This window comes from Erithacus rubecula, assembly GCF_903797595.1.
Source record: "Erithacus rubecula genome assembly, chromosome: 18".
Taxonomy (NCBI): Eukaryota; Metazoa; Chordata; class Aves; order Passeriformes; family Muscicapidae; genus Erithacus; species Erithacus rubecula.
The window spans coordinates 7,657,535-7,682,338 of NC_136670.1; the positions used below are offsets into that span (position 1 = coordinate 7,657,535).

The 24,804-nt window shown below is 45.8% G+C and overlaps 1 protein-coding gene across 2 annotated transcripts; it reads right to left on the reverse strand.

Moving 5' to 3' along the window:
• Window positions 1–1,082: 1,082 nt before the first annotated feature.
• On the reverse strand, window positions 1,083–23,668 carry CSNK2A1 (casein kinase 2 alpha 1). 2 transcript variants are annotated; one of them, XM_079321349.1, is made up of 14 exons: window positions 23,466–23,635; window positions 11,550–11,740; window positions 10,419–10,530; window positions 9,420–9,521; window positions 8,959–9,009; window positions 8,226–8,285; window positions 7,527–7,610; window positions 7,050–7,160; window positions 6,142–6,243; window positions 5,248–5,348; window positions 4,427–4,575; window positions 3,084–3,170; window positions 2,289–2,441; window positions 1,083–1,421 (listed from the first exon to the last, which is right to left on the reverse strand). In XM_079321349.1, the coding sequence occupies exons 2-13, from the start codon at window positions 11,648–11,650 to the stop codon at window positions 2,326–2,328; spliced, it is 1,176 nt and encodes a 391-aa protein (XP_079177475.1). In that variant the 5' UTR covers window positions 11,651–11,740; window positions 23,466–23,635; the 3' UTR covers window positions 1,083–1,421; window positions 2,289–2,325. The 2 variants fall into 2 exon arrangements, with proteins under 2 accessions (XP_079177475.1, XP_079177474.1); XM_079321348.1 differs by having other exon boundaries at window positions 1,083–2,441; window positions 23,466–23,668.
• Between the last annotated feature and the right edge of the window lie 1,136 nt (window positions 23,669–24,804).

Sequence of the window (24,804 nt, forward strand, 5' to 3'; positions counted from 1 at the left end):
CTGCCACGACGCAAAAAAAACCCCACAAACCCTCCAAACTCCCCGGTCAATGCTTTGACCCCGCACTGGGAGAGGAAGTGCCCAACGCCTCTGTAAGGGCTTGTCAAGTCCACAAAGCTCCTTCCACGCACAGGGTTGTGCTTCCTTGTGCAAAGGCTGACAGGCACTGGGGCCATCCACCACTCCCAGTTTCCTCTTCCACACGTCTTATCCTTATGCAAATCTCCCTCGCTTGGAATAATGAAAGAACTGGGTAAAATGTCCTGCATAGCTCAGAACCAGTGCAAACAAGCTGTATTTTGTCATACTGGGTGCTTTTACGTTACAGCACATTGAGGTAACAGTCAACACAGTCCAACTTTCACATCACTTTAGGATATAAAAGATTAAGTACAATGGATTTCCACTGGATGAAGGCATGGAGGAGAAAGCTATCCTGGTGTATGTGAAAAACCTCATCTCCCTGCTGGCAATCCTCACAGAAAGGGGCAGTGTTCCATGTCCCACACATCAGTTTAATCCAGCCCACATACTCCATCCTAAAATTAACTAAGCAATGTGGAAGCACATGTCCATCCCCTCCAAAGAACAGATGAGGGATGGGTACCTGGGACGAGCAGGAGCTGCAGGCCAAGGCATCAGCACCCACTGAGGAACAGGAAGATCATTCAGTGTCCAGGGGAACAACTGGTGCAATGGCTTTGGGATGAGAGGTCACTGAGAGAGGCAGGTGCCATTGTGCCTGCAGCCACACCAGCTGAGCCACCCTAGCATTATGTGACTGAAAACAAGTCACAGAAATCCAGTGAGTGGCAACAGGCACAAACACCTAGTAACTGGTTCATCATCTCAGTTCCCCACCATCACAGCTGAGACAGAAGAGGAGGGGTTTTTGTTACGGCAAAAGATCCTTCTCCCAGGAGATACTTTGGCTTGTGACATCTGTGTAAGGCTTCTCTACACTGCTTCCCATGGGTGTGACAGGGACATGGCCTGCCCAGTGCACATGTGGCTGCCACCACTCCTGTGTCAGTGTATGACCACCCCAGGGAGGCCTCTACACAGGGAACTTAAATCTAACCTCGATAAATAAAACCAAATGTTTATTTACACCAAAGAATTCCAACACTGGATCTTTCACATATGAAGGACAAAGTATATATACACAGCAAGGGGTAGCAGGGCTGTAACAAGGGTGCTTTTCCGTTGTCAATGATAATATTTGTCCACAATTACTGATCTACCATTTCAGTTTAAGTTAAGTCTCCTCGCTCCTTCCTCTCAGTGCATATTTACAAGACTGTGAGGTAACTGGTATTCTCACCACATGGCACGTGAGGGAGGGGATGGTGGGTGAAGATGTGGGATCGGACTTGGCGCAGTCTGATTTTTCCAGCTTTAAGTAGCCACCAGCTCGAAACCTATAGAAACAATTTAAAAACAATATACCCAATAACAAACTAATTCCAGAGATCCAAGCCAAGCAATGGCCGGAAGAACCCTCCATGAGAAAGGGGCTGATCAGAGCAGGGCTTACTCTACAGGAGCACCTGACTCAGGAGGTGCCAACGACTCCAACTGGATCAGTAACTTCATTTTTAAGACTAAAATTACATGCAAGGGGTGAGTTAGCATTCTGGTTGACTCCTAAGGAGACATTATCCAATCCAATTAGGGTTTTGGACACTATCTGCACTTACTTCTTTTAAGCTTATCCCACCTCTCCCTACTGGAATTGTCTCCTCAGTGTACCCTGGCTGGGACATATGCAGGACATGGGGTTCAAGTGAGTGGTACTTTAAGAATCCCCTCCCCTGCCTCATGAAGACTTGGTTTGGTAGTCTCTGGAGAGCAGCACAATCCCCCAAGGTGTAGGCTTGTGGAGGAATAATGATGGGAACATGAAGAGAAGAGATTTCCAGCAGGATGCAAGAGCTTGGAAATGCTGTTGATTCATCTTTGTTATTACATGAAGAGTTGTTTTGTTGGTTTTTTTTTGTTTGTGGGTTTTGGTTTTTTTTTTTTGGGAGGGGTGGGGGGGGGGAAAGAAAAACTGTCCAAGAAGTATTCCATCTGTAGGTATTTTCAGGGAATCCCCTGAGTTACGAAAAGTTCAAGTAAAAAAAGAAAAATCAGCCTATAATAATTTTGTATATAATGACTGAACTACTATAAATCCACAAGCAACAGTTCAGACACGGTGTCTCCAAAGCGTTCATCCCCTCCCTTCCCCTGCCAGGCACGAGCTGCGTCCTGAGGAGAGGTGGAGGGGGAAACCTCTTCCCCACCTGACTCAGCTCAGGCAGCAGGAGACAGAGCCCGTCACTACTGCTGGGCGCCTGCAGCAGCTGGAACTGGCATCCCCAGGGTGGTGGTGGCAGAGATGACAGGTGAGCCTGCTAGAGGTCCAAGGGGTGAAGGTGTTGGCACTGAAGAAATCCCTGAAAGAGAGACAGGTAAGCAGGAATTAGAATAAAAACAGTGCACTGCTATCCAGGACAGCTTCTGAAGTCAAGTGGGAGCTTTGCAGGTCAGTTATGTTTTCAGAGCTGCCAAAATAAGATGAGATTAAAGATCTGTCACTATTCTCTGCAGCTCTGGGAAGGGCACAGATTTGCACACCCCTGAGTGCCACTGATGGGCAAAGATGTGGAAGGATCACAGAATGGTTTGGGTTGAAAAGGTAACCCTTAAAGCTCCTCTTGTTCCAACCCCCCAGCCATGGGCAGGGACATCTCCCACTAGACCAGGTTGCCCCAAGCCCTGTTCAACCTGGCCTTTAAACAATTCCAGGCATCAGACAGCCACAACTTCTCTGGGCAGCCTGAGTCAGGGGACTGTCCTTCAAGCTGTGCCAGAAAATCAACTGCAAAGAACTTCTTAAAATGAGACCAGAAAAACAGGTCAGGCTGCCCAAGGCCTTACTTATCAGACTCTCCCACCCACTTTGCAGCTCTCCTTGCCCTGGGATATGACCCAACACCACACTGCCAGCTGAACTCTCCCTCTTGGGTCCTCCCACCCACCCCACACATACAATTGCTTTAGCACAGCAAGCACCAAGGAGAGTTGACAGAACTGACCTGACATCATGCTCGCACTGCTGACAGGAGTGCTGCCACCTGCCATGCTGGACGGGCCCATCCGAGCCTGGTCTTTCACAATGGGATCTAGGAAGAGCACACTACCAGTAAGTGCTGTGTTGCTGGAGAGCTGCTGAGGCACACAGACTGCCTATGGCCTCTGTACTCACCCAGTCCTGGTACTCTGCCTGTGTTAAATAACATCAACCATCATCTATCAAAATACAGACATTTCCACCAACTCCAGTGGGAAACACTCAAATAAGTATCAAGGTTGTGATATTTGGGACAGTCAGCTAAATTATTTCATTTGGGGTTCAGCAGGAGTGTCTGGCAGGAAAAGATGAAGGATATTATGGCAAAGTTGGTCTTTCTGTGCTAAGCAACTGTGTAATTGCAGAAAGCCAAACCCAGAATATGGGTGTAGCAAGCAGAAAGATCATCAGTAATTACAATCATGTGTCACATCTGTATACACCACTTACACAGCTATCTGTGAGTTATCAGGTGTGTCTCTAGGACTTGTCTTTCATGAGATGATCACAATGCACTAACTATTTTCAGCTGCATGTAAATAAGGCTTTCACCTGAATAGGGACAACCTTTTCCTGCCTCCCAGGCCTTCTGCATCAGACAAGGGAATTCCAAACTTTGCTGAGCTCAGCACTATGTGTATCTTTTTGTGGACACAAGTCAATAAACTGTTGTCTAGCTCCCACATTCCAAGCTATTGGCTTCACTACTGGTCATACCTGCAAAACATTTCCCTGGGATTTTTGCAACAGGTGTAACACAGATCAACAGCCTGTTAATTACAGGGGTCCTTTCAGCAGCAGCAGCAAAAAAACCCTCAAAACCAAACCACCTGCACAAATATTGACATTATGCATTGTTGCAGCTGCTTCAAAATCCTAGATATCAGTATCTGAAAAACAGCAACCATTTAAAAGTGTTTACTACTGAAAGTTACATTTTTGCTTGCAAAATCAACACCTGACTATAACAGTAGCTAAGCAATTTCACAACAGGAATTAAAACGCCTGTTTACCAACTGTGAGTCAGTGAGTTTATCCAAACACAGGAACCCACGTGCAACTGCAGAAAGCAATTCCAAATCACATGATTTAGGTGACTTTCCTTCATTTTCCTTGCTGATTCATAGGCCCAACATGGGCACTTAACACTGATTCCTTGGCTGGTGGAGGTGGCACACAGAGACCAGCAACCTCAGTTCCAGCACAATTATTTGCAGAGACCAGGCTTTGTTGCCATTCTCAGCTCCCATCTGCACAAGCCACGGGAACAGAGATTTCCCAGAGGCAGCACTCTCAGCTGGTACTTACAGAAGTAGGGGTGTTCCATGGCTTCTCTTGCTGTGAGTCGTGACTGGTGATCATATCGCAGCAGCTTGTCTAAGAAATCCAGAGCTTCTGGACTCACCAGATGTTGGTTCTCACTGTGGACAAAGCGCTCCCATCGCTTACGGGAGTGTCTGCAGGAAAAGAGACCCAAATCAGGCCAGCCAGGGGACAGGGATGCCAAAATTCACTTTCTTAAGAAGCAAGAACTGTGATAGATGTCCAGCCCTCAGGGAGGCCGTTGCTCTGTGCAGCAGCCAGAGCATGAAGCAGTGTCACTGTGTCTCCACGTGGTGGCACAGCAGTCACAGCCCCAGCACAGCCACCTCAGCCCCTGCATGGCCTTGCCATGACCCCACACAGCAGCAGGACTCATGTTCAGAATGGATCACATGCCAAAAATGGCAGGTTCTGCTCATCTCTTATGTACCCAATGAGTTCCTTTAATTGCAATCCCACTATGAGGGGAAAAAAGACATATAAATTCCTTCTTTAGCAGCACCTGACTTTCTGCACTCTAATACTGAGAAACACCATTTTGTTTTTTTCCCCTCCAGACTGACGAGAGCATTTGCCCTTCATGCTTTCTGCTCCAGTAGTCCCTTTATTGCCTGGATGACATTTAAAAATCTTTCCTCAGGTCCATTTCCATATAAAGGACCATAGAAAGCAGTGGCAAAAGGGACCAAAGGCACGAAGGGTCAGCTCTCCAGAATCCTGGCTCTGATTTCTCCCACAAATTTTTGTTCATTTCAAGGTCTGTTAAAAAGCTGCATCTACCAAAGAGACCCCAGACCTTGGCTCACCTGCCCAAGATGTCATTGAAACGTGGATCCAGCTCAATGTTGTATTTGTCAATGTAGTCATACAGATCTTCTGTCCCCAGCACCTTGGCTATCCTCACCAGCTGGGAACAAACACAAGAAGTCACAGCTGTGAAGGTATGATATTACCAGGGCCTGCTATGAAGATGCACTATGCAGATAGTGCAGCACATTCCTATGGGAGCTGGAACTTGGTCCCAGCAGTGTGAATCAGGGAGCCACAGACCCTAAAATCTCTAAAACCTGAGGTATTGCAACACTACCTCCTTTAGTAGAACGAAAATATTCAAAACTGATGGAGGGGAAGGCAAGAATAACCGGTCAGAGAGCAGAAACTCTGAATCTTGTATGTGAAAGGTGAAGCACCACCCCAGAGAATTTCAGCATAAAGGTTTGAGAATAGAAGGTCCTTATTTCAAAATATTTGCATGGCAGGCACATGCTGAGCATGTGATAAAGGTTTAAATATAAACATTTTGGCCTAAAGGCAGCCTATCAAAGATTTCAGCATCTGTATAAACCTGTACCAAATTCACAGTTTCTACAGAGAGTGGGGGAAGAGTGAGTAGTGGCAGGGGCCACATAACCTCAGGAATAGTCAAACTATGTACTAGAACACATCAGCCTTAATATAACTGTTTCTACAGCTTTTCCCAGACACCTACTGAGGAGCTCCTAAGTACAAAGCTCTGTAAATCCATTTCTATTTAATTGGTTGCATAATCTTGTACACTTGAGAAAAGGAATGTGGCTTCAAACTGAGCAAAGAAGCCATTAGAGAAAGGCTTAAAAACTCTCTGGATGACTCGATAGTAGCCTAAGCAGGAAACCTTCATGGTGCTAAGAGAACAGACATTGTACATGACCAGCTCTCACCTGATCATAGTTGTCATGGCCATGGAAAAATGGCTCCTTTCGGAATATCATACTAGCCAACATGCAACCCAAGCTCCACATATCCAGACTGTAATCATACATCTGTACAAAACCAGAAGGACAATTCAATTTCTAATGAATTAAGCAGAACAGACCTCCAAAACTAAGAGGGTTTCCCCCCGCCCCACCAAGATGATATGAACACAACCGTGTCATGCTAGAAACAAATAGAACTATCTTCATCCCTAAACCACTGTTCAGCTCAGTGTTCCAGTTACTCAAACTGGGATATAGCAATTAGAAGGACAGCAGGTACCCTAATTCCACCCCTGTCTGCCAGGATATTAAAGATTAGAGCTTTCTTCTATTTTCACTGCAGATTCCGATGTTCTAAATCTCTGAGAAATGTGTGTTGGGAAAGGAAGCATTGCAACAAACAACAAAAGGTGTGGACTCCTCAGGGTCCATGGGCAGGTGAGGATGTGCCTTTTTCCAGAACCAGCATGGCCTGAAAGTCACCAGGAACAATGTGATTTCCATAATGCAAACTGCCATCAGATAAGGGGATGCTTTTATAGCTTAATTTAGAAGTTCATGCAGTACTTGCTGTTCCCACAGGGGCTTTGTTTCATTCCTGTACCTTACTGCAAACACAGCCTTGCTAAAAAAATATTCAACATTTGTATTCCAAGATCCATAATGATAGTTCTGCAGCTCTTCCTTAGGTCCTGAGACTACTCATTAGTTTCTTTCATTCAGTGGATATATGGCCACTGCTTTCTGCCACACATTTTGGAACAGACAGTCTTTAGCTCCAACTCTCTAGACAGCTGAATTTCGGGTTTATTACCTTGAAATGGCACTGACTTTCCATATAAAAGTCAGTAAGAAGTCCTGGCAATTCTTACCTGATAATCTACAAGAAGTTCAGGTCCTTTGAAATATCTGGAAGCCACTCTGACATTGTACTCTTGGCCAGGGTGATAGAATTCAGCCAAACCCCAGTCTATTAGTCTAAGCTAAAAATGGTACAAAACAAAGAAAAAAGGTTCAAGGGATGTTCCAGCTTTCCATTGGTTGAATGACACTGGTGAACTTAGCTTGAAGTTAATATATAAGTCTTCCATTTTCAATTAATATTCTCCCCAAACCCATATCATCAAGCAGTCTAAATAAAACACCTCTCCTTACAACCCAGCCCATTTGACTAAGTAAAGCCTCAGAAAGCAGCATAACACTCTCATTTTACATTTGTCTATACCACGAGAGCAGAGTCTCCCTCAAAGAGGTCTGCTAGTACCTCTACACAGGAGTACCCAAAAGAGATCCCAGTTTGCAAAGAGAAAAGCAGGACCCCTCCCTGCCCCCCAGCCACCCCACACTACCTTTCTGTGCTCATGGTCAATCATGACGTTGTGAGGTTTGACATCTCTGTGCATGATTCCCATGCTATGGCAGTAATCTAGAGCCTGCAGGTGAAAGGCAACAGATGCTGGAATCACAAGAAAATCTCAAGTTCAACCATATTTAAAAGTATTTCCACACATATCAAGTCTAACTAGATGACAAGACTGTTCAGTGTCAGATTATGGACTAGACTCACTGATCACAGAAAATGCAAAGGGAGGCCCCAGCAACACAAGTCTCTTCACTTCATGTGCTTCCTCATAAAAATTGGAATTTGCAAATCTCTAAGAGCATAGTTACTAGGCACTAATGATCACACAAGCACCCCTGCCTCTCCAGATTCCAAGGGAGAAATTACTTAGTTCAGAAGAATGGATGAAGACATTTGACTCACATTATACCAGAGCAGGAACCCAGCCAGTAACTGCTCAGAGTTTTCTTTTTTCAGAGGCTACATGTACTTCTGATTTAGGATATTAAGGTATCTCAATGCATCAAAATGCTGAAAAATTCATACTGACTTAATATTTTTCTGCCCAATTCTTCCATAGGCTTTCTCTTTCCTTCCCTTAGTGATATGACGTCTCTATCATCAGTGACATGAGAGCCACCTCTACAGGACTAGCTGAGAACAAATACTAGGAATAAACCAACAAAACAGCAAAACACCAACTTACCTTCAAAATCTCATACATGTAGAATCGAATATCATAATCTGTTAATGTCTGGTATAATTGCTGCAGGATACAAGCACATCATGTTAGTGTTCAACATCCAAAAAACCCCTGCTCTGGGCTGCTGGCATTCTCCAAACCCATTTGAAGATATAATCCAAGTTTCCCAAGTTACTCTGATCAGTCTGTTCCTCCCCCTTAGCAAACCCCAAATGTAGTTTACTTCCAGCTCTGCTCACACAGCACATCCTGGTTCCTGTCTCTCTCTCTCCCTCTGGTTGTACCCACCCAGTACAAGCATAATGAATGGCATTGCATAGCCTTTCTTCTTCTGAGGCAGGTCAGTGTGAAGAGACAAAGAAACATTTAAATCCCCATTGTCAGGAGTATGGAAGGCCACAGAAACAGCTGTCCACATTTAAATATAATTCAAATTAAAAGCTCTACTATTTTGCTACATAAAAAGCAAAACGGCACAAAAACAGAGACACTGATGGGCCACAAGGTAACAGATTCATTTGCTCCTAAGATTAAATACCTCGTGGAACCTGTAATCTCATTTTGTAACTTCTGTGGCAAAATTGTACTGATGGGCTAATTACAAACTCCTGTCCCAACTGCATTTAGCTTTAAAAGCATTTTCTATGCTGGAAGGAAATGTCTATCCCATTTACTTTCCCTTCCCCAGAAAGACAGCTTTCAAACAGAAAAAGAGAAGCCACATCCCACACTGTACCTTAAAGTCTGTGTTGTTTACATGTTCAAAAACCAGAGCGGGTGTTCGAGACTGAAAGAGAAAAGAAAGCATTCAGCCATGTTGTTTCCACTTGGGATAATGAACTTAATATTTTTTTCTCCTGAAAGTACAGAAAACCCCTCTGCCTTCAATGTATTTATGATTCCCCCCAGACAGAGAGAGCAGAGCCAAAGCCCACAGCCTCCAGCAGCACTGTTTGCAGAGCAAATTAACTTGTCTCAGCTCACTGGTATCTCCTCCTCACAGAGTGAGGGGCTGGAGGGAACTGTGGGGGAAGGGCCTTTAAAAGAAGTTTATCAGATTAAGAGTTGATCTGATTAGTCAATTCAAAAGCAGGATTTAAGAGCAGGGGAAAACAAAAAGCCAGGTCAGGGCTGAAATCAAACAGAGCAACTTCACCCATAACTCTAATGTACCCCTTGAGTTCCCCCCTTACTCACCACAGGATCTTTTACTATATCTGCAAGGGTGATTATATTGGGACCGCCTCGCAAGTTCTCTAAGATCTTGATTTCACGCTTGATTTTCTTCTTTTTAACAGGCTGAAGAATAAAAACCCAGAGTGTAAGATAAAGCCCTGCAGTAAAGTGAGGCTAAGAGCTCAACACCCAGATGATAATACCTGGGTGACTGCCAGTCAGCAAAATATATTGGGACCTTTGCAACTTAACCTGAGTGTGCACCACACCACTAAGGGCTCAAATATCTGCTGTCTCCTTTCTAACCATACAACCCTGACAGCTACAGACAGTAGCTCCAAGTGAAAGGCAGCAAGATGGCATTTTTTGAAAAAGCTCTCTGAACATGATCTGATAGGCCAGGAAGAAATGGCCTCAAGTCATGCCAAGGGAGGTACAGGAATCAGGAAAAAATTTCTTCACACAAAGGGTTGTCAAGCCCTGGAACAGGCTGCTCCAGTGGTGAGGACACCATCCTTGAATAGGTTTAAAAGATGTGGCACCTGGGGACATGAATGCTGGGGTGTTGGCTGGACTTGATGATCTTTTCCAACCCAAAGTGTTCTGTGATACTCCCAGACTTCTTAACTGACATGGGGCAAATGTTTAACTATGAGAAGTCCATGGGTTATTGGAGGGTCACTAAATGAAGGTCATGGCCATGAAAGCCTGCCAGGACACCAGCACTTAGAGAAGTTGAGAATTCTGTAGTCAGCTGCTGAAATGCTGTTCAGCTCCAAGTAAAAAGGTGTTGCACACCAGGGTTTCTTAAAGACAGAGCCTAATTCCTTACAGGCACAGATCTGACTTAATAACCAAGTGCAGGGCTTGTATCAGGAGGCATAAAATGACAGCCTGTTTGACTGAGTGACACTCCAAAGCCAAGCTTTAAGGATTTCAGTTTTAGAACATCAAAAAGCCCTTTCTGCCCTCCTGATCACCTCAAGACAGATTTTATCTTCTGCCCGATCCCCAGCTCACCTTGAGAATTTTAACAACTACTTTTTCGTTATTTGTAATGTTGATGGCTTCAAATACTTCACTGTATTTGCCTCGGCCTAATTTTCGAACTAGCTGGTAGTCATCTTGATTTCTGTGGAGAGAAAAGATTAGAATTCCAAAGGGCTCAGTCATTTCCACCACAATTTATAAACTGCTCCTTAACATTCAATCACTGCCTCACCTCATAGACAAAGGGGATTAACTAGTGCCTTACCTCTTCTGAACTGGATGACATAAGAATTAGGAGAGAAACAGGGAGCTTCTGCTTGCCCAAGACAGATTCAAGCCAAAACTATGGGCTGAAAGCCCAACTATGTATTTCAGCATTAGCAAACTTGAACTATCCCTTCTCTCTGTATTTGGAAGCTCCATTTATCCTTATATAATGCTGGTAAAATTCAACAAAGCCAATAAGAGCAAAAATCTAAATGCAAGGCTGTTTAAAAACAGTCTGGGCACAAAGCAGCACTTATGCTCAGACAACTGTGTACATTCCAGAAACTGGGAACTGCACAGCTGAGGGCAGAACTCTGTCTGGGCCCTCCATATCCCAGCAGGAACGCAGAGCTATGAAGCTGCCATCACTGTCTGATTCTGGGACACTTTAGTCATGAGCTCAATTTAGACACCTCCTTCCTTCAAAGGGAAGCAGCCATGTCTTTTCCAAGCACTCACAGAGAGCTGAGCAACAAGTCATAAAATAGCATATACTTATTTAAGTCTGTGGAGTCTCTTCACTCATCCAAGTCAGCAGCAACTTCAATTTGAAAATCTTTTAATTTCTTTTCAGCTCTGCACTCGGGACTCTTTGGACTGTTTCAGAAATAGTTTTTCTTCCCTCTGAATGGGGGATGTTTCCCGACTACCTGGCAAAAATTCTTCGAACTTTTAAGGAAGCTGCTATAAATGTTCCTCCACAAGTGAGAATTTAAAAGTTTGATAAGAAACATTTTTCTGAAGAAAAGTTATGATCCTTTCCCTTGCCATATATGCCAAGAAGCGTGAAAAAGCCTCACACGGCCCAGGTGCCTGAACTCCCCAAGTATCACTGTGGAGGATCCACAGGGACTGATCCCAGTGCAGGGGCATCCAGAAGCAGCCCAGACTTACCCCCACTCAACAACATGTGACTCATAGTCCCAGTACTCCCGGGGTCTGTGTGTGTTCACATCCGTGTAAACTCTGGCCCTGCTCGGCACGGGTCCCGACATATCAGACAGCTTGGCAGGCGGAAGTGAGATGTGAAATCAGAGGCGATCTGGTCTGCAGTGCTGACAGAGAAAGGCCTCAGATTCCTCCACCTGCAGACAGAACATAAACCACAGGTTAAATTCTCAAGGCACTTCAGAAGTATTTGAGTTAATCATTAAAAGCTGTGGCAAAGGAGAGGCTGGAGCCTGCCCAGCCACAGGCCTGGGATTGCTTAAAAGCCATTTATCTGCTCTCCCTCACATAGGACTGGCCCCTAGCAAACCAAGCCCCTAACCTGGTAACTTTCAGCACCTTGTTTCCAACTGCTGGTTGTAGAGGTAACTTTCCAAAACAAAATAATGCCATTATGCTCTCTATCTGCAGACAGATCCACTCCTTTCAACTCCAGACTGAAAGCAACAGCCACAGGCTGCAATCTCACCCCCATCACAAGTCTTGGGCTGTTCAATGCAACAAAATCAATTCTGCTGAGATGGGAACCAGCTTTAGCCACAACTTTCTACAGTCAAAATACTAAATCTGACTGTCCAAAAGACAGCAGCATCTGTGTTGGATTATGATGCTTTATCCAAACATGAAAGAAATGCACTGCTTCAAGGGTCTGAAGATGTTCCTTTGCATTCTGCTTGCCCAAAGTACCTCCAATTCTTCCTCCTTACAATGCAACTTTTGCAAAGCTTCTAGGAAGTTTTATCAGTATTGAGACTGATCAAAACCCCTCAAAAGAAAGCTAATGTATGCCAGAGACAAACACTGCATTTTTATCCTGTATGTCTGAATACTTCATCATCCAGATCTGAATATTTAAGACAGAAGAACTCACTAGAGTTTTGAATCAATATTGTCCTACCTAAGATAAATGCTTCCTTTACATCTCTCAAATCTTTCACAAGGAGGAGTTAACACCTTTTTAGAAGTTTAAATACAAGAATCCCCTTGTCAGCTTTCAAAATAACTTACAAGAAAGGGAGCCATACTGGAGCAGAGAAGAGCATTGTTTGGTGTGCAGCAGCAGGGTCATACAGCCCTGTGCATGTGCCCAAACAGTGGGCAACACTGTTATCTAAACTAATATACTTACTCACCATGCCAATGTTATCCCTTCACAGAAAATGGGCAACTGCCAAACTGCAGAAGGAAGTAACAGCCCCATTAATCACATATTAATGAGAAAGACCTAGAAATCTGCTTGGAGCAGTTAGCTTAAGCCACTAGGCCACGTAACACCAGAATAAAACTCTAGAAGCAAAATCCTGCTCTACAGGGAAAGTCCTGTTGTTTATTTGAGGCCTGCAGCACTTCAGCTCCTGTGAGGACCCAGCAAGAACCACTGGCTGTGAAGATGGTTGAGGACCTGGGGGACACAGGTCTGATGTCCTTCACCTTGTCACACAACCTGACCAGCAGCTGGTTCTGCTTCCAGAGGCACAAGTGCATGCAAGGGCTCTCTGATATGGACAAAGCCTCCTCAGGTGGGACAGAGATCAGCACTCGGTTAGTTTTTGACCTACTGGCACACAAATGGTGTTGGTGGCAGCTTCAGGTAGAGAAGGTTGCAGTAATACAGTCCAAAGGTTAAACAGGGACATAGAACTATCCTAAAATCCACTATGGAAGGGTGACTGAGGCCTTAGACCAATAAAAGAAGGATGAAGCACTTCAGCCATGAGTCCAGCTAATGGAAGAATATGAAGCATTCCTAAAAATATAATAAGTCTATTCCTGGATAAAATGCTAGTCCTCTCACAAAATGCAGTTTCAGAAGATGAGGCAGCAATCATCTAAGACCTCAATGCATTTATGTGGCATGACTCAGACACTTAGAAATTAGATGTCCCCAGGCATTACTAGAGCATGCAAGTTTACTAGAACACTTTAGTACAGTGAAATTTATTAGATTTCAAAGTTTGATCACTGTGTTTTTGTGTCTCCTCACTCCTTGTGCTTCTGGCAGGAGATGCACTGGCCCGTTTCCTCTGCCCAATACTCCTTGTGGAGGAATTAACTGAACTTATACATGTCTCAGATGACTTAGCAATTTTAGTTTTAAGCACAACCCGCATAAATAAAGCACATGTGACTGCTCCCCTCACCTAGATTAGCAAGACCAGTTTCACCACAAAAAAAAAAAAAAAAAAAAAAGAGAAGAAAAAATGGGGAAAAAAAGAAAAATCAATCACATTATCTAAAGATAGATCAAATTTCATAGTGGCTATTTTTTGTCACGTAGCTCTAGCCTAGCTCAAGCAGCACATTGTAACAGGCTGCTCAGAGAAGGGCTTTTTCAGGAAATCATCAACTGCAGCTTCTAAGAATGGCACACAATGTCTATTTACGAGGTAGGTATTATTGTCTCTACTGTTCCTTACAGGAAGGGGAGAGAGTCTGCACAGATAACTTAATTTTAAAGCAAACAGTTACAGACATACATAAACTTACCCTGCCTGAAAGCTGCTCACTCTCTGCTCAAAACTGCAAGGAATTTATATAGATTTTTGCCTTCAGTGCCCCTGGAGGGAGATTATTTTGCAGTGGAGCCAAGCTCTTTGGCAGAAGGGAATGACACAAATAAGGACAGATAATGGGGACAGGTGTTGACATGCAAGCATCAGTTGAGCCTGCAGTTTTAAAGCAGAAAAAAAATCTACAGTATGAGCAGCACTTGCACCTAGAGAAGTGCCCTGAGCTTGTTATAACAGATGAGTTCTGTTTCTGCAGAATCCAAACAGAGTGTTGTCATTTATGAATTCCTGCATTAATGACAGAGTCATAAAGTAATTTATATTGGGAGAGTCTGCTCAACATTGTCTAATCAAAGGAGATGCAGTGAGATCAGGGTCCAGTGTAACCTTGAGTGGCTCTAGAAACAACATTAAAAATTGAATTTCTCTGGTAGAGAAGCGTTTAACTAGGAAACAACCATGAGCTTTTAGGCAATGTACCAGAGGTCACAGAGAGAGGAAGACAAAGCTCCCAACCATAGTCTGACATGCTGTTCACTGCCAAGGCCTGACTGTGCAAGGACACAGAGCTTCTCATTCAGCCCCTGTGGTGACACCCCTTGGACAGATATCACCCAAAAGGACTCACATGACAGCTACAGCAAAGGATCACCATGCCAAAATTTCACTGTTGGCTTTTCCCACACAGGCCTGTCCTCAAAAACGCTGTTGGAGTTACTAGCAAAATAATAATTAGCTGATTTCTTACACAGCAGCCTTATCTAGAGGAATCCTGCTCATCTGACACAAGAACAGAGCCAAACACAGCTCCTGTCTTGCTGACAGATTCCACAGGCGTGCCCAGAACCTCAGCCCAGAGACAAACAATTGTACTGCCACCATATAGGAATTTTTTAATTGGAAGGCCTACTAATTAAAAAAGATCAGTTCTTAAAAGTTTAAATTCTTTTAACAGTAGCCTGTTGTCTGAACAGCTTGGCAAGTTTAGACATTTTGTGCTTAAAGTTAAATAAAATGGTAAAAAGTCTCAATGTTCGTTTTGACTCCGATTTTTAAAACATTTTAATCTAAACCAGTTACAAATCCTCTCATTTAATAAAGGGATGTTATCATCCTTACAGTGCACTCTAATTCTAAGGGCAACCATGCCCCATAGAGAATTTGATATTTTGTGAAGGACCCATACTTCAAGCACCTACTCAAATTAGTACAGGAATTTCCTAAACCCTCTGTCCTTCCAGATGCATGCACTTAGAGCAAGTAGCAACAAAACACAGCTAAGAAACCCATGCAGATTAGTTTCTGAGAAACACACCTACTTTGCCTCTAGTAAAAGTTGCCTTTTTTTTTTTTTTTTTTTTTAAGTCCAGAATAACAGATACTGGAATGATTTTTTTTCCTTTTAAATGGAAATGTTCTTGGCATGGAACCTCTCTCAAGCAGTTACTCACTCAGAACTTAAAACCTACAAAGTTGCCCCAGTATGATGCAGCACTTACAGAGGCTCCCAGTCAGCTGAAAGCCAAGAGCTTCCCAGAAGGCTGGTGTCCCAGGGAACTCACAAGTGCTATCCAAGTGATGACCTTTGTGGATAAGGTTTGGAGTATAAATAATGTACCCAAGAACACAAACACCCCTTGACACTGACTTCCCTGTGGATTGCTGCTAACAGCAGGCCTTGCCCTCAGTGTGAACAGTACATTGCCAGGAAGATCCAAGTTCATCCAGAGAAGAGTGGAGTGAAGCCAGAACACCTTGCTCAACACCACATAAACCTGGTTACTTCTAATGGCCCACCTGAACTCAGCTTGAGTGAGCCCACAGCAGTCCCAAAGGAGTAAAACAAGCCCTGAACTGCAGCAAGAACTCAAAGAACCAAGGAAACATTTCTGTAGCTTTATGAATTCCAGACAAGCTCAGCTCCCTCTCGAGGAGAAAGCAAGGTGGACAGATTGGCCAAACAGGTCTAGAGACTTTCCTCTCACTTCTACTTTCCCCACCTAAGCTCATTACAGTGGTGATTGTGCCAGCCTAAGACTGTAAACAGGCTGAGACAGCAGCGGGTTTGTTGAGAGAGAAGAAAAGCTCTGTCAGTGGAGAAGAGCAGAATTACAGAGCAGAGTCTGGAATTGAGAGGTTATTCACCTTCTTTTATCTACAACTGCAAGCATGATGTTACCTTTCATAGCAGAAAGCTTAAACCCAGCCTCTAAAATCGTGAGTGTAAAATATGATTAGGTAGGGTAAGATTTATAATTATCAGATAAAATTGTAGATTATTTTCTTCACATAGCCCTGTAATCCTCCCAGGGAAGTGCACTTGCTCCTTCAGAGTTTGGAGAATATCTAATACTGGAGAAATACCACTGAAATTAAAAAATCAAGACTTGCCTAAATATTACAGTACTACGTGCTGGCAGTCAACATCAATCAACACCCAGCTTACTTTTAAAAGAAATAATAGTAATCAACTTTATTAAAAAATATGCTCTATCTCACAAAAGAAACCTGATTTGTGTGTTCTCATGATGCTGATACTTCAGCAATACAAGTATGAAACAAATGACCTCTAGAAGTCCCTTGCAACCTATATTTTTCTATGATTTTACAGCAAAAATAGAAACAAGCCTGGATTAACAAAATGGATTTTTACATTCTTTCCTGAAGATCATTTACCTAAAGGGATCAAAATGGGATCATTTATCCATTTTACTAAAAGGACAACATCAAGAGAAAAGTAGATTTTAAAATTTAATAAAAGCCTAAGTTTGAAATCAAACTTTTCTCTGGGTATTGTTTAGGAACAGCAAAGTCTGCTTTAACTGCATTTTCCAGATTTCTTTTAAATAGCTGGTTGTGTCCAACTGTAGAGAAATAAGAAATTATATGTAATGACCTCAACATTCCCTTAAAAAAGAACCATGAACTGTTGTGATTAATTCAAAACAAGACATGGCCAGTCTGTAGGGAAAGCAGTTGACAGGTTTAGTTATACTGGAAGAAACATCTTGGAGTAATTCTTCACTAGAAACATCCTAAATTTAGATTGGCTCTTCCTACATCAGCTCTACTGATTGCTTTCTGAATTCCTCACGATTTCTGCCAATGAAGAAGTCATCCTCTGCAATGAGGATCACAATCTATATGGAAACCACAGCAATGGTTTTACTGCAACTCCATGTTTTATGATACTCTTCACAATCTTGAGGAAAACTTCCCTGTCCCACTTTCCCAACAGAGAAAACTTTCCTGTCCCACTTTCCCAACAGGGAAAGCAGTGTCTAACATGTCTGTCACCCTCCAGGATGCCCTGGCAGTGGCTCTGGTGCCACACACTCTCCTGGCAGAAGGCCTATCATGCTTTGTCTTCCTTTGTGTTCAGATCTGTTACAGCTGAATTTTAGCAGATCTCACATGAACCTGGGTGTCCAGCATCTCAGCCTGGTTGGACATTTGTCCTTTGCCAAACATCAGTGTTGGCAACAGCACATGGACCTGGGGCAGAACACTGGGATCACCTCCAGTAGCAGTGACAGGAATGCTGCTCACTCCATCTCCTCAGAGATTCTATGCAGAACAGACAATATCCCAAGATCATGAACACTATTATTTTCAGATCTAATTTAGTCAACAGCACATGGAGCAAAGGGAAAGACCCCAAAACACAAAGACCCCAAAGCTGACCTTGGATGAGGCCATGTAGCTCCAGGGTGCAGCAACATCAGCAAGACAGCCAAGCCCCACACAGGCTCTGCCTCTGCCATGCCTGCAGCTCCCCAGCTCCCCTACACCCAGTGGATATCCTCACTGCCAGTGCCAAGGGCTCCTGACACAGCGAGATAAAAACGGCTGCAAGAGAACCTGGCACTGCCAAACAAACCTGCCCGTACACACACACTGAACAGAAACCAACACCAAAACTCTTCTGCTTGCAACTTCCCCAAACTCACAGTTCAGGCTGAGCAGGGAATGCAGGAAAGGTGGGGGGATTTTCTTTGGAGGAATATCCCTTTAGGTCTGCCCTAAAGCCAAAGCAATACTTCAACAGGAAGCAGTTCCTTTTTCTTCCAAGAGCACTAATGAAACTAAATATCTACTGCTGGAGCTTTGGATGGTATTCCAGTTACCAAAACTACAGTTTGAGACCCCAACAACACCAGGGAACTCTTCCTGGAGGCTCATCAAGGGGAATGTTTCAGCAGCACTACAGGCTCTTCACAGCTGACATCAGGTTCCACTGGCAGCATCCTCTGGAAAGTTCTACCTCCCTAATTGCTGCTAAGTGACACAGTTGTTTTCCTCATTAATTAGTAGGCACAGAGTACTGCCAGGACAATCATTCAGCTGATTTGACTCCTATGGTTCATGTACAGAGAGGGATTTAGGCAGAACTCAGAAAACTGACCTGTACCAACCATCTATAAAAGTTAAGAGTTTTAATTGATCTGATCATGCAATTCCTAGAGGCGGGAACAGTTACCAGGGTCAAAGGATAAACCAGAGGAGGCAGCCTGTAACTATTTCTTCAGGAAATCCCTGTGATCAGTTGTTCCATGGAGCAGGCAATACACCACAGACCATCTCCATCACTCAGCCAGCACTGAACAGGCTCAGCAAGAGACACCCAGTGCAAATCCCTGCCAGCAAGTGAAGTTCTGACATAATTCTCGAAAAATTTATCATTATTAACACAAGATGAAACTAGCTACCACCATTCCAAGAACCAAATGGAAAAAAAAAAAACAAAACAGCTATTAAACTCCAGCAATCAGCACTCTCCTTCACACCTCACAAGTCCCCAGTAAAGCCATTGTGCCAAAACTTGTAACTTCATTTGTAAACTCAGTTGAAATTAATCTAGATGCCTCAGAGTGAGCAAAAAAAGCCCTCTTTTTCCTTCTGGAGTACAACCAAGCATGGAAGAAAGGCTGGAATTCAACAGCACTTTGGTAACAGATAGAGAAACCTGTGACAAAGGCTGCAAGACAAGGAACACTGCAGGAGCTCTTGCTTTTCTAGACTGGAAATTAATTTGTTGTGCGCGTCCACGCTCATCCATTTTCTGAACACTAAAAATAAAGACTTTCTGACAACTCACAGGCACATGTGCAAATATGCTCTGAGAAAATGCCTTCTCCAAAGGCTTTGGTAACAACAGGGAGAGGCACCTTCTCGGTTCCCTGGACACACAAGAGGATTTGGGACCACTTCTTCCCACCACAGAAGACCTTTCCCACTCAGGGAAAGCAAGTTCTGGCATGTAATTCTGTATTAGCATGATGGATTCTCCCTGCACTTGGCTTAATTAAAAGAGGACTAATTTAGCCTTTGGTTGTTACAGAAGGTGCAAGGGCAGAGCCTACTTCTCTGCAAAAACAGAGTGAGTAACTTCAATTTTCTAGGTCTGCTGTTAACACTCAAGACTATCCAGTGGGAAACCTGCAGCCAAACTCTTGCCTTGACTCAAAATTGTTTTCCATTTAGCACACATTTTATTCACCACTCACATGAAAAAAATCGCCATAATATGATGCAGCCATTACATGGGCAGGAGCTGGACAGCCTGCTTTAGAAACTACCTCCCTGTAAATGGTAATATCAATTTAAAAACAGAACTCAGTAAGGAGGGCATAACCTAAATCTCAGAACTAAACTCTGTGGAAAATTAAAATTATTGAAGTTGTAACCTTCCAAAATGAGTCTGAGGTGGCACCAAGTTCACAAAGCACTCCAAGTTTCCCTTCTGCTCTTCAGCCTCCCAAAGTAGCATGAAATGGGTAATAAAATCATTTGTCCAGAACAGTGTGAACACAGGAGAAGGTAAGGCTTGTGCCAAACTCATGTTGCTGCTTCTCTACTGAACTCCTAACCAGAAAATATCCATGAACCACTGACCCCATGACCACATCAACAATCTCACTTCTCATCACTCTTTCCTACCAACATGCAAGTTTGGCACCTTGATGTCAAAAGAGGCCAAAAACCAGCTTGGAAAAACACTCTACATTCAGCAGCAGCACTAACACCAGCTCAAAAAGCTGCAGCCTCCTCTTCCAAGCAGTTTTTTCAGGTTCAAAGGAGAACTCCCTTTCTCCAATTACATTCTGTAAATTCCAGGGAAGTCAGCTCTTGGAAGCCCCTGGAAGGAGATATCCAAGCTTAGAAAAATTATTCAAGAGCTGTCTTGCAACAAATGTTTGTAGCCAGACTAAGTCAAGGCAGTCTTTCCTGATCTTAAAATCTTGTTTTTCTTTTTCTCTCAAAATCCTTAGGGGACAATAAGATCTAAGATGGCAACAATGTCATGCACAGTTTCTAAAACAGATATCTTAATGTAAGCAATTCCATAATGGAGCAACAGTGGAGGTGACAGGTCTGGTAACCCAGAAATAAATCCCTGCCTCTTCAGAAATGTGACACGAAATTAATCACACCACCACAATGTCACCCATTTGCTTCTCCTGTCTTCCTTTCCCTTATTCCTCAGAGGACATGAGGAAAGACAAAGAGAAAATTAGTTCTGTAAGGAGAAAATGGAGAATAACTGAAATGGAAGTAAAAGGACACCCACCATTTTAACAAAATTGGGAAAAGGTGGGTCCATGTCCCTTTCATCAGAGCAGAAAGTTTCTTTCTATACAACTCCACAAATCTATAATCACCTTTCAACACCTTATACACCCCAAGATTCCTACTTCCAAAGCATTCCATGCTGATGGACCTAATCTGCATTACTTGAAAATGCCCCAAATATCAAACACTAAGTCTTTATGTCTCACCTTCAGAAAATGGTATTTTACCAAGTCAATCCCCAATCTCAGGTTTGCATTTTTATTCTCAATCTCACCAGCTTTTTTCAAGCAAGCAAATATCATTAACTGCTCCTACACAAACCTCAACAACCTTAATGTCATGCAACAGTCCATGATCCAATTTCCTCCACATTTGCTAGAACCTGCTGCCAATTTCACTATCACTTTTCCAAAGAGCCATTATTCCCAACATCCAACAAGCCTCACTTTCCCTCTGTGAACCCATGAGCCCTGCCAAACCCAGAAAACCTGTTCTGAACCTCCCACTTTGAAGTTTCTGCTTTCTCCTCCAACACATTTGTCCATGCTCTATGCCTCATCCCCTCACCCAGGCCTTCAGCTGCAAGATGAGTTTTTGCTTTTTGCTGCAGCCAAAGCCAAGACTATATTCCCTTCCTCAACCCTCTTTTAACTCCCCATGGATAGCAGCTGACCAGAGAAGCTCTCTGGTCTGAGTGCAGGATACATACACCCAACTCTGCCACCACACACTGTGAACACAAAGACAGCAAATTTCACTAACAACAGAAATTATGTTACCAGGTATTTATATAAATCACTAGAGAAATAATGGAAAATTTCTCCTCATTGGCAAGATGAAAGGAAAGGATCACTGCCTACCACCAAAGATGGACATTCTTCATTCTCAGTGAAACATCTGCACCTTTACAACAAGCCCTTCCCTGCCTGCAGTCATCCAAAGAGAACTGGGATTCCAGTCACAAGGCACAGGCAGATCTGAGTGCAGAGCACTGCCTGCCCTGAACCTGGGATTGGACATCCCAATTCCAGTTTCATCTTCCAGTTATAAACTTGGTGTGTGTCTCCACAGAGCATGTGCTGTAGGAACTGGAACATTACCCTAATCCTAGTTTTACAGCTAAATAAAGAACTGATAAAGCTTCACACTTTCCCAAAATCTTGCCTTGAGTCTTCCCAAGCTCACTCACTCCTCTCCTAGCAGAAACTTAGCCCTTTTCCACATCACAACAAAATCAGCAACACCAGGATGAGCGATTCCTCTGCCCCAGCTGATGATGCACCCAGGATCCACACTGGATTCACATCCAACACCCAGGTCGGCTGGCAGGACAGCACAAGCCCCAACTCTGAGTCTGAATAATTTGAGCAATTCTGTTTCAGAAAAGAGAGTGTGTTCAAAGAACAAAGAAATCACTCCCAGCCCCAAGCAGAAATGCTGGGTGTCCACCTGCTTTCCTCTGAACAGCTGCCACTGTGCCCATTCCCCTCTAGCAGGGGCTCTTCCCAACCCATTTGTGGAGTGCACCCAGGACTGAGCTTCCATGAGGAGCCAGGTGAGCACATGGCACAGCCCTCCCCAGGGACAGTGCAAGAGCAGCTCCTCAAGGCCCCAGGATTAGGTTTGAGCAACACAAATCCCAAATCATCAGAGACCCCTCTCAGGGGTACCAAGGCTGGAAGTGACCCACAAAGAACATCAAGTCCAACTCCTGACCCTGCACAGGACACCCCAGCAATCCCACCCGTGCCCGAGAATGTTGTCCAAATGCTCCTTAAACTCTGTCAGGCTTGGGGCTGTTACCACTGCCCTGGGGAGCCTGTTCCAGTCTCCATGCACCCTCTGGGTGAAAACCTTTTCCTAACAACCAACCTAAACCACCTGCACACAGCTCTATGTCATTACTTCACGTCCTGCAACTGATCACCAGAGATCATAGATCAGTGCCTGCCCCTCCGTTTCGCTTGAATATTCACAATCCAAACTTTATTGGTTTTACCCAAAGCCCTCAGCAAGAAAGAATTAAGTGATCTGACACACACGGGGTTCCATAATCTTATCTGACCCATCTCTTACGAACCACATTTTGCCAACAGCCACACTGCTCTCGGTCCCAAGGCACAATCAACTAAATTACAGCGGGGGCAAAACTGACCACTCCTTCCACAGACCGGTGTGGAAAGCCGTGAGAACGACCTTCCCCTCCACCCAGAAAGGCCCAGAACGAAGTCCCTGCGCAGCCGGGGGTGGGAGCGAGCACTAACAGGCCTCTCCGTGTCCCTCCGCATCTCCCCGCTTCTCCGGGCAGGGCGGGGAAGAGGCAAGATCGAGCAATTTAGATAAATAACACCTACACGGCCCGAACGTGCGAGCTGGGAGAGCTAGGGGAGGGGACGGCTCCCGTTCCGCGGGGCCCTGCCCTTCCTGCGCGGCCGAGGGCGGCCTCGCACCGGGCCGGGGGCAGCGGGGCGGCCCCTCCACAGCCCCTGCCCGCTCCCCCCGGGGACTCGGAGCCCCTCCTAGGGCAGCAGGCGGCGGGCCGTGCCTTTCCCGCCGCACCGGACCCGCCCGCTCTGCCCGTTCCCCCTCAGCGCCGCCGCGGCCCCACTCTCCTGAGGGGCAGCCGCGGCCCCCCAGCCCACACCGCGCCCTCGGCGGGGGGGGCGGGGGGGGAGGGGGGGGCGAAGGAGCTGAGGAGGCGCAGCGGCGCCTCCCCCCCGCCGCCCGCTCCGCCCGCCACCGCCGCGGGGCCCCGCGTAGGCGCCGGAGCCGCCGGTACCTGGCGCGGCCGCTACCGCCGCCGCCGCCGCCGCACACAGACAATATGGCGGAGGCACAAGGCTCGGCCGCCGCCGCAGGGACCAGAGCGAGGCGCGCCGGAAACGGAAATCGCGCGAGCCCCGCCACGCGCCGCGGGGGCGTGCGCAGGGAAAGGTGGAGCTCGCCGCGGGGGGCTATGGGAGTTGTAGTCCATGATGGTGGCGGCGGTGCGGAGACGATACGAGTTTATTCCCGCTGCGTGTCCAGGTGTGTCCCTGTGAGCCGCAGGCAGGTGGCGAGGTCCGTGTCGGCCTCCGCTGCGCCGGCGGGAGGCCCGATCGCGAGCGGTGGTCGCTTGGGCCCAGCCCTTCTGTGGGGCTGTGCGCGGGATCCGCCGCCAGGGGGAGACTGCGGCCTGTGGAGGTGTCCTGCTACCGGCGCTTCCCCCGGCCCTTCCATGGGCCCCGGTATCGCTCCTTCCCCCGGTCTTTCCCACGGCCCTTCCACGATCCTACCCTGGCGCTTCCACAGCCCTGTCCCCGCCGTTCTTTAGCCCTTCTCTGGCCCTTCTATCAAACCATTCCCGGCCCTTCACCGGCCCTGCCCCGGCCTTCCCAGACCCCGTGGCCTCTGCAGAGCCGTAGGGTCCCGCTCGGCCTGTGGGGTCTCTGGCGCTGTTCATGGAAGGCGTTTATCCCTCTGCTGAGCCGGCCAGCAACCAGGCCAAGACTTGACCTATTCCAACGCCCCATGACCTTCTCTCCTTGCCTTTCACCTTTTTAGTCCAATTTCTTGCCCCACAGCCCAGGACATCACTTTCCCCCCAAAGGACTGGCCAGAGCGGATGGTCCACCGACCCATCTGAGCTGAGGGAGACCCCGAGGTGGGAGGGAAGGCATCCAGGCTCAGCCTGAGCACAAGCAAGAGCCTGGGCTTGTGGCACACTCGGGCCAGGGCTAGTTTGGGACATGCAGCTCTGGGCTGGTCACCGTCCTCCCACCATGTCCAGGCTCTGGCTCAAGTTGTGAGCCAGGCTGGAGGGGAGGAGGTTGTGCTGAGCTGTGTCTGCAGCCCTTTGACCCCCTTCCCCTCCACAGATCTCCCCATATCCTTCAGAAGGGACCCAGCCTGCCCCCCCCCCCACCCCAACTGCATGGAAAGCTGAGCACGGCCAGGCATCACCCCACTTCCCTCCCGGTGTGGGAGTCTCCCCCAGGGGAGGCCGCTGGCCCAAAGCTCGCAGCCCCTCACCCCGGGTCACTCCCATTAGGTAAAGGAGCAGCTCGTCCTGGCGGGGGTATCTCCCTCTCGCGCTTTCCTTGTATTGTACGGGCCTGGGTCATCGAGGAAATCTTACA